The sequence below is a fragment of the Mustela lutreola genome, chromosome 4 (assembly GCF_030435805.1).
Source record: "Mustela lutreola isolate mMusLut2 chromosome 4, mMusLut2.pri, whole genome shotgun sequence".
NCBI classification, from domain to species: Eukaryota; Metazoa; Chordata; class Mammalia; order Carnivora; family Mustelidae; genus Mustela; species Mustela lutreola.
Window position 1 is genome coordinate 85,408,084 of NC_081293.1, and position 10,234 is coordinate 85,418,317.

The 10,234-nt window shown below is 51.2% G+C and overlaps 1 protein-coding gene across 2 annotated transcripts; it reads right to left on the reverse strand.

Annotated features, from left to right (window-relative positions):
* Positions 1–2,357: 2,357 nt before the first annotated feature.
* On the reverse strand, positions 2,358–9,938 carry LOC131829071 (cytochrome c oxidase assembly factor 6 homolog). Of its 2 annotated transcripts, XM_059170429.1 has the most exons (4): positions 9,670–9,938; positions 8,976–9,111; positions 8,211–8,370; positions 2,358–2,699 (listed from the first exon to the last, which is right to left on the reverse strand). In XM_059170429.1, exons 3-4 carry the CDS (start codon positions 8,352–8,354, stop codon positions 2,604–2,606), a joined length of 240 nt encoding a protein of 79 aa, XP_059026412.1. In that variant the 5' UTR covers positions 8,355–8,370; positions 8,976–9,111; positions 9,670–9,938; the 3' UTR covers positions 2,358–2,603. The 2 variants fall into 2 exon arrangements, with proteins under 2 accessions (XP_059026412.1, XP_059026413.1); XM_059170430.1 differs by lacking the exons at positions 8,976–9,111; positions 9,670–9,938 and adding an exon at positions 8,812–8,944.
* Positions 9,939–10,234: the final 296 nt, after the last annotated feature.

Consider the following 10,234-nt stretch of genomic DNA (forward strand, 5'->3'; position numbering starts at 1 on the left):
AGAATACAGGAATAGGATTTTCTTTTGTATCCTGACCTTATTTCTTGCCATCTAAGATTCAGTTCTAGGAGCTTTTCGGTTTTTTGGGACCACTGGCTCACCGTGTGTCTGTCTCATAGTTTTCAACAATATTTCAAACATCTACATTATTTTGTAGGTTCATGGTGATCTGTGATCTTTAATGTTACTATTGTGATCATTTTGGGGCACCATGAACTGTGCCCACATAGACGGCAAACCTGCCTGATAAATGCTGTGTGTCTTCTAGACTTTTCCACTAACCAGTACTGTTCCTTCTCTCTCTCCCACTCCTCTGACCTCCCTATTCCCCGAGACAAAACAATAATAAAATTAGGCCAAGTAATAACCCTACAGTGGCCTCCAAGTGAAAGGAAGAGTCCTACATCTCACTTTAGATGAGAAATGATTGGGTTTAGTGAGGCAGACACATCAAAAGCCAAGACAGGCCAAAAGCTAGGTCTCTTTTGCCACACAGCCAAATTCTGTATGCAAAGAAAAATTCTTGAAGGAAATTTAAAATGCTACTCCCATGGGGCACCCGGGTGGCTCAGTCAGGCATCTGCCTACGGCTCAGGTCATGATCCCAGGGTCCTGGGATCTGCCCCATGTTGGGCTCCTGCTCAGCTGGAAGATGCTTTGCCCTCTCCCTCCCTCCACTTGTGCTTTTTTTCTAATAAAAACTTAAAAAAAAAAAAAATACCAGTCCTCTGAACACGTGCATGATAAGAAAGTAAAACAGCCTTATTCCGATAGGGAGAAAATTTTAGTGGTCTGGATAAATCAAACCAGCTACAACATTCCCTGAAGCCAAAGCCTAATCCAGAGTATGGCCCTAATTCTTCAATTTCATGAAGGCTGAAAGAGGTAAGCTACAGCGGAGAAGTCTAAAGCTAGCAGGCATTGGTTCATGAGGCTTAAGGAAAGAAGTCGTCTCCTTAACCTCAAAGTGGAAGGTGAAGCAGCTAATTATCCAGATCTACTAAGCTAGTCAATGAGGGCGGCAAAACTCAACAGATTTTCAATGTAGCAAAGGAAGGAAACAGCCTTATCTTGGAAGAAGACGCCATCTAAGACTTTTACAGCCAGAGACAGAAGTCCCTGTGCGGCCTCAAAGGACAGACTGCCTGTCTGTTGAGGGGCCAAGGCAGCTGGTGACTTTAAATCAGAGCCTCTGCTGTAGAAATGGAACAATGAAGCCTGGGTGATGGCACATCTTACAACATGGTTTACAGAATATTTTAAGCCCACAATTGAGCCCTACTCTTCAAAAAAAATTTTTTTTCCTTTCAAAATACTGTTCGTTGGCGATGTACCTGGTTAGCCACAAGCCCTGGAGATGGACAGCCAGATTGTTGTTTTCATTCCTGCCACCACAACATCGATCTGCAGCCCGTGGATCAGGGACACATTTCGACCTTAAGAAATACATCTTGTAAAACCAGAGTTGTCAGAGACAGTGACGCCTCCGATGCATCTGGGCAAAGCAAGCCCGGAAAGGATTTGCCACTGTAGATGCCATGAAGAACATGCCTGATTTACGGGAAGTGGAAATAATCAACACGAACAGGACTTTGCAAGCCGGGGATTCAGCCCCCCTGCCTGACTTTGAGGAGTTCGGGACTTCAGCGGAGGTGGTCCCTGTGGATGTGGCGAACAGCAAGAGAACCGGAACTAGAAGTGGAGCCTGACAATAGGACTGGGTTGCTGTGATCTTATGACAAAGCTGAAGGGACGAGCTGTTGTTCCTCACGGATGAGCAAAGAAAGCGGTTTCTTGAGATGGAATCTACACCCGGTGAGGACATCGCAAAGACCGCCGAAATGGCAGCAAAGGATTTAGAATATGACATAAGCTTAGTTGGTAAAGCAGCAGCAGGTGTGAGAAGACGGACTCCAGTTCTGAAACAAGTTCTGTGGACAGAATGCTGTCAACGAGCATAAGGTATTAGGAGAAATCGCTTGGGAAAGGAAGAGTCAACCCATGGCAAACGTCATTACTTTAAGGAAAGGCCACAGGCACCTAGTCTGAACAGCCCCCGACATCAAGGCAAGACCCTCCACCAGCACAAGTCCGGCTCGCTGAAAGCACAGATGAGGGGGAGCATTTGTTTTAAGGTATGTACATCATTTTTAGACATAATGCTATTGCACACTTAAGACTTCAGAATAGCACACGTAACTTTTACATACGAAGAGAAATCAGACTCGCTTAATTGTTCTGTTTGCTGTGTCGCTGCAGTCTGGAGCTGAACCTACAGTGCCTCCAAGGTCTGCCTGTAGTTAGATTGTCACCTGTTGCTCCGACCAAAACAAAACAGAACAACAAAAAAAAAACCATAGGTTTTTATAATAGGCTTTAATTTTTCTTAAAATATAGCTTTCTTACGAAATTAAAACAAAGCATTTCGATTCTTCATAGTCTGAATGTTGAGATCTCTGTTATGTGATCATTTTAAAGAGTCGTTTATGTGGAACGAGTTGTGCTATTTACATGATCCAAACCACTACTGTCCCAAAGTCAGGGGAGCATTTTGCAAGTTCAGACAGAATAATGTCAAACCTTCTAGAAAGTTCAGGAGCAGCCTAGGACTGTGCTGTCGTTTTCGAAGGCTGGAACTGTCCTGCTTCAAATTTTTCTTTGAACTTTAAGTAGTCTCTTCTTTTATCAAAATATTTTATCTGTTGAGAAAAAAAGTGTTTGAAATAAGGGCAAGTTTTGCATCTTAAACAAAAGCACATATTTAAAGGTAACAAATTATTCAACCTAAGTTGAGTAAGTGGCCTAAGTGACTGTATTCTAGAATCACTCTGAGTCAAGGCGTACGACGTGTAAGAGTCTCCAGAGAGGAGCAGACCAGTGAGCCCCAGCCCCCTCTGGGTTACAGATCCTGTTGAGAACTCAAGTAACCCATGAGCCTTCTCCTTGAGAAATGTCCCTGGAATTGGACATGTGAATCTTGCCGTGTGGGCTCAGAGTTCGTAGGCCATAAAACTTCATGTTTGAAAGACACTGTGCAAGTTTTTCTTATCAACTGTACATTCAGTAAGTTTTGTAGTTCATCAGCCATGATCAAGTTTATCTCATCCAGAAATACATATTTGTAACAGATGTTTAAAAGTTATATTTAAAAACTATGAATGAGCGGATGATAAAACTTCAATTAAAGACTTCATCTTATTTATATCCTTCTCTTGCCATAAGGAATTTGAGTATCGTAAAGCCCCATATCCTGAAGCAATAAAATTACAGTAGAAAATCAAGGTCACAAACAAAACTGTCACAGTGTCGATATCTGAGCTGCTTTGCAGACAAGGTGAAGGCGGAACCCCACATATTTTCATGGTCAGGATAAAAAAAAAACTAGTTCTTTTGTTAAAAGATTTTTTAGGCTCCACTGCATAACTTAAGAATTAAATCCTAAGTGGAAAGTAGACCGAGAATGTACCCATCTGTCTCCAGCTGGCGTGAGAGGACAGCATTAACACTTCTCCCAGGGATACAACAGCCACGGAATGTCCTTGGTTCCCCCGAGTGACTGCAGCTGTCTTACTGAGCATGAAGCCTTGTCCTCTAAAACCACAGACTATCAGAAATTTTATTAAAGAGGTTATAGCAATAAAAATGAAACATCCTACCTTTTTGCCTGGAGGATCTCAGGCATCTTACAGAGCAGCAGCCTTGATTTCCAGCCCAGGAGCAGCAGCTCAAATAACGTATTTCTGAATGGGACATTCTGAAAATCGGACCCTGGGTCCCCTCTCAGTCCAGAGCCGACGACGATCTGTTTATATGCAGCCCTGCTCTGAGCTCAGCCAAGCACAGAGAGATTTCATTTTACCTAACTTCCACCCTGCCCCCTGCCCCGAATCCTCAGATGACTCCCTTCCTGTACCTGGTGCGATACCCCAGCTCCTCTGGGTCACGGTCTCCATGGTTACCAGACTACAGATTTACCCCGGGTGGGGGGGGTGCTCTGCATAAAAGATACCCAGTGTTACCAGATCTTTGTGACCGACCCTGTCACATCTCCACCTGCCTGCCTGACAATTCGGTGTAGATTTCCTACTAGCAAACCCAAACCAAGCTCCTCTGCAACCGTTTTCTCGTCTAATACTTCCTTCCGTGACCGCACCACTGTCCACCTATCCACTTCAGTCCCACTCCCTCTTCACCACTACACCACAGCTCTCCGTTCTCACCTGAATTACTGCACCAGGACTGGAACTGGCTTCTCTCCCCTCAATCTATCGGTCATGCCGCGGCCAAATACTCTTTCCAAAACCCAAATCTGGTCATGTCCCTGGCTGGAAGATCTTTCCAGGCATCCCTATAGACTGTAAGGTCAACATCCAAACTCCTCAGCGAGACAAACAAGGCCATTCTTGGCTTAATCTCTGCCCATTTGTCTGTCCTCTCTGAATCTGCCACTGGCCCTTGAAATACCGGCCGTCGAGAGCTGCTCCGGGTCCTGGACATGCTTAGTTCTCCAGCACTGTGCCTCCCGGCCTCTGCCTGAACTGCGCTCCAGCCCAGCCTTCCCTCCTGGGGGAGCAGTTGGGGATCCTCAGCACGAGGCACATGCTCTCCCTGTCCAGGCTCAGGAGCCCACGGGCACTCACTGAGGGGGACTGTACTGGGATGCTAGCATCTTCCACCCCCTTACAGGAGACGCAGGACAGGAGTGCAAATGCCACAACGCTGGGATCTGAAACATTGCCACGGTTTATACGAAACACAGCTTCTGAAACTGATACTGGGATCAGTCTCTTGAATGACTCTGGGATGAAGGATGGCTCTCAGCCCCACGCCCTCCGCAGCCATGAGCCAGAAGACTGTTGCAGTCGACCCGTCACACAGGGTACTGCTGGGTACCATAAAAGCAGCAAAGCGCCAAGAAAAGTAACTCATTCCGGTGACACCTGGCATTTTAGTTGTGTGGCATATTTATTACATATCAAATCTGAATTTATTGCTTTACTGCTCAGCTGATCCTGAACAAATTATCTCACCTGAGCCTTAGGTCCCTCTGTGTAAAACAGACACATAAGTACTCCCAAAACTCTAAATTAAAGCTAATAAAGATGCCTCCTACAAATGGACCCAGATGATACCTCCTCTTCTGACCCCCTTCCCCCATGTAGCTCCCCACCTTCTCACATGGCTCTGGAAAAATCTTTCCGTTCCTGGTTGATGGCTACGGTAAGACTTCAAATGCAATCTCTGAGCCAAGCGCACAGGTGAGGAGGGGGCAGGTTGAAGGACGGCACTGCAGAAGGACACAGTGTTGTCAACACTTAGCACAACACTGTCAAATGCTACAGAGGCCAACTGGAATATTCTGCAACTACACCCCCCCCACCACCTTTGCTGGGTCGGCTGGAGCTCTGTAGCCTGTGCCCTTCTCCACCAGGACCCTTCTCCTGATGCTTGGGTGGCTCCCTGAGCTCTTCAGTGAGCTTGTCCTCCAACCAGTCTTACTCCCAGGATCAAAGCAGAATGCCCTTTCCATAATCCCAATTCTGAGAGCCCATTCTCCAAACACCGCACCCCCCGCCTGCCTCTTCCCTTTCTAAGACCCTAATGCTGAAACCCACTGAGCCCACCACCCTTTCAGACTCCCTCTCGTACCTTCACAGCTGTCCTTCCTGCCGAACTCCAAGCTCTCCAGTGGCTTCCCGCAGCCCTCAGTAAAGCCCACTGCCCCAGGCTCCCATTACCTCTCTGACCTGAATGTCCGCTGCTTTCTCCTTGCTAATCCTTAAACACACGGGACCTGCCCCCACTGCAGGGCTGCTGTGCCGTCCCACTTCCCTCCTGAGGATGCTCCTCCAGTGAGTCCCACAGTGAAGGCTGAAGCTCTGGGGCTGTGCTCCTGTTGGTGCCTTTCCCTGGGGTTAGGAGCATGGGAAGAGTTCAGTCTTGCACATGCAGAGGTCAAGGTTGGTCCTGGGACCATCTAAACCTATTGCAACAGCTCATCGGGTGCCTTTGGAGCTGGAGAAATGGCCAAGCTGGAGCTGTGGATGAGGCATCCACACCTGAGACCAGACTGCCTTGGGAGAGTGAACAGCCTAGAAGCACACTGGCATTCATGGCCGCACAGGAAACCTCTCCAACAGGCATGGCTGCTAGACAAGCAGGAGGACAGCCTGGGGCGTGGGGGTCATACGGGCACCCAAGGAGATGGGGCTTTTGTATTGAAATAGACTACAGTTATGACTAAGTTTCTAGAACACCATGAGACTTGTGTAGGCTATTTTCATGGAAGGAGAAAGGAGGATGTGGAGAAGGGCAAAGCATGGGGTCCAGACTTACACTCCCAAGCTCCAATCCTGGCTCTGTCCTTACAGGTGACTTCGTTTCAGTGCACCCATGTCTTTGTCTGCAAAACTAGGTGACAGCCCTCATGAGAACAGTGGAGGTGGAGGGCACGTCTGAAGAGCTCCAAGCATATACTCAGTATATGAGCTGTGAGCAGGACACAGTAACCTGGAGAGAGTGGCATCCAGCCAGGGTCCCGGTGGGAGTGGAAGGGACAGAGAAAAACCCTTTATGATGCAGAGAACAGAAGCTGCGTGAAAGAAGGGGAGTGGGAGGGTCTGCTAGTCACCGGACTGGAGAGAGAGTAGTGGGTCTTCGAGGAGAGGGAAAGAGAGAGGATAAAGCAGGACAGAGGCGTGACTTTCCAAAGGGCCTAAGACGGGATTCCCAACCATGGTTATTGGAATCACCTGTAGAACCAGAGCTGTGTCAAAGGCTCGGGTTCTATTTCCAGACCTTCAGTCAATCTGAGGGGAGGTCTGGGACAGAGCTCTTCAAAAACCTCTCCACATGATTATGACGTGTCACCTGAGTGGAAAATCATGACAAGGCTGTCAAAAGGTCTCACAGGGACAAAATTCTCCTGAGAAAATCCAGGGGTGGGATGAGAAGAGAACCCAACAACACCCCGGCCACCAGAGCTCCTGCCCTGTTCTCAGCTGCACCCTGCTCTCAGTGACCGCAGGGCCGGAGAGCCCAGCGAGAAGGGGACAGCACAGATAGTGAAGGAACCAGAACCCTCATGGACTCAGGTGTGAGACAGACCAAGCTACACATTCTCCACCTACTTCGTAAACCAGTTGTTCTTAGTGCATCAACCCTAATGGGAAAACCAGGATGTCTAACAGTTTTCACCTAAATCATTAAACAATCTGATCACAAAACCCCACATTGATCATGTTTCTATTTATATGTCAAGTTTGACGTGGAGTCTTCATAGGAATCCCGTGAGGAAGGCTGCATTATGCTGGTTTTACAGATGAAACGTTCACCTAGAGCACCCCAGCCCTCCAGCCCAGCCCTCCAGCATGACCCCCACCCTCCTGGCGGTCTCCCACACACCTCCGGCTCCTCATCTGAAACTGTGAGGTGTGACAGGGAGACCCTAAGCCACGTCCTAAGATGAGCTGTTCTCACAGAGACTCTGTCCAGCATGAAGAGTGGAAACGCACAAATTCCGGTTCCCATCTTATACCAGCCAGCCAGGCCTGACTTAGAACTACCATCCTGCCACTTGCTGACCAGTGCTGAGCAAGTTACTTCAATGCCCTGACTCTTCCAGAAAACGAAAGCAAACCACCCTCTGAAAGGACACAGATGCAGGAGTGTCGAGCACGGAGCCCTCACGGTCAGCTCCCTTTTCCAGCCCACCCCCACATCAGGGGCAGGCAGCACACAGCAGGACAGCGGTCAGGGACGCATCCAGGGCAGCACCTATCATAGGAACGTCCTCCTACTTCCTAAACCGCTCATAATAGTTTGGGTACATGAGCGCATGATTTGGGGAGCACAACAGAGAATGCTTCATTTCTGAGAGAGGCTCCAGGCCAGCGAATTTGCCAACCCCTGCCCCACACTGAAGAGTGTTCTTAGGATCCTGGAGGCATCTACCAACTCAGTGAGTTGGAATTTCTGGTCCTCATTTACAGGTTTGTTTTCAGTGACCTTTAAAGGGTCAAGTGACCTTTCCCAGACGCCTGCCTGACCTAAGAACATAAACCAAGTCTGGATGACCAGGCAGGGCCTTCTCTGCTGCTCTACAAACTGGATCCCTCCGTGCCTCCGCCTGCTTCACCCCTCAGCCCACCGCACAGCCTCTCAGCCCGGTGCTGGCTCCCAGTGACCGACACCCGGCGAGTGTGCCTTACCCACTGCTGGGGACACCTGGATTCGAATGCGCTTCTCAACTGCTCGCACTGGGACGCGTCCTCTGCCTTCTCGTCCAAGCACTTCCAGTACTCGTCCCGGGCTCCCCAGCACGCCTGTCTTTCTTTCATGGACGGGGCTGCCATCCCTCGTGGGCCCAGGCTGTTGACCAAAGTAACACCGGGTGTGAACCACGACCTCGTTTCGGAGACAGCAGGGCACTGACACTGTCCATCCTCCCCGCCCAGCCCCCTTCTACAATTCCGCCTTGGGATTTTGATGGCGCCATCGAAGTCACCCAGTTTTAAACGGACACCGGCAGAGCTCATCCCCCACGTGATGACACGGGACCCGCAGGGGGCGGCGCGCTCAGTCCCGTCCCTGGGGCCTCTCGAGCGCGTGTCCCCCCCAACCTGTAAGACGGGAGCAGCCGCGCCCATGTAGAAGGCGGCCTGCACACCAGACGCTCCACAAGGAAGCGCACGCGTCGACGGGACCCGGCAGCGCCCGCGGAGCTACCAGCCGTGCCCAAGGGGAGCCTGAGACGCGCAGAGTCGGAACCACCGGGTCCAGCCTCCAACACGCGCGCCCGCTGGGACCCACCCGCAAGCTGGCCTCTCGCCCGCCTGAGACCCGGTTCCCTTAGGCTCTGACAGGAGGAAAGGGTCATGAAACTCAACAAACTGGGGGAAAGGGGGGTCCGGTGCCGAGTCCTGGCACCCTTAGGGTCGCCTCGCCCGAGGGGGCTCGAGCAGCGGAGAACTCACCACCCCAAGGAAGCACGTCCCGCGGCAAATCCGCCCTCCTGCTCGGAATGACCCTTACGGGAACCCGTTCACTGTTCGAGGAGGGCGGGACTTCCGGCTCCGCTCTCTCACCTGTTGCAGCGACTTCCTTCCGGACCTGCGGGGAGGGGAGAGGAGGCGGGGCCTGGCGGTGTGGCGGTGGGAGAGTGGGCGGGGCTGTGTCGGAGCTTGGAGCGGCTTCAACCTCGAGGGCGGCTCGGAGCCTCTTTCCCTGAGGCTTTCAGCCACGACAAGGGATCCGCTCCTCTCGTGACTCTCTGTTTCCGTGCACATCTCACCCGCGCCGCCTGGAGGGCTTGAGTTTCGAGCCCGGCCCGACCAGGCGGTTTGGGGTGGAAATCTGCAGACAAGGGATGAGCGCTAGACAACCCGCTAACGGTGACAGCTTGGCTGCAGGCTTCCCGGTGGAGATAGTCGGAAGGTGCGGGAGGGGAGGGGAGGGGAGGGGAGTGGGGGCGGGGTGGGGGAGGGGAGGGGAGTGCGGGCAGGGCTGGTGGCGGGCGGAGCGGGCAAGCGATGGAGGACCCGGGAGATCTGGAAAGTAAGCGAAGCGGGCTGTGAACCGAGGCCTTGAGCTCCCGGTCCCGGCCGAGGGTTCGTTCCCGCACGTCGCTCAGCGTCGGGACCGCTAGCCCTGGCGGCTTTGTGGACGCACCTGGATGGGTGCTGGGAGACGCAGTGAGATCGCGGAGCAGAGCCCGCTCGGCCGAGATGCGGCCCTGGAGACGCGAGCCTGGTGAGTTCCCGGACAGACGCCGTGCCCTTGGCTCTGAGATCTGCGGAGGGTAGTTCAGACGAGGAGAACGGAGGAAGATACTTGCTTTTCTGTTTAGTCTTACTCGTGGCTTTCGTGACTTCCCAAACACCAGGGTATTGGGATAAAGGAATGAGAAGAGCTGCTTCGGGTAGGTCTGAAAAGACGGTATTTCTGATACACAAACAAGTTTGTGTCTGAGCCGAATCTGTAAAAGCGCGTTTATGGGTAAAGGTCAGTCATCCGGGGTTTGGTCTCAACAGAGTCCACATGCGCTGTCTGGTCCCGCTGAAGAGCTTCTAACACCCGGAGCTACCTACAGCTCTGCAGTCAGTGCCAGTGTTTGCTCCTGTCCAAATTAAGTACATGCAGGTTTCCAGAGTAGCTGCGTGAAGCCAAGTTCCCCCAGACATATGTTCTACAGTATGGACAGTCCTCCTGGAGGTCAGCGGACTGTGTAAGGCAT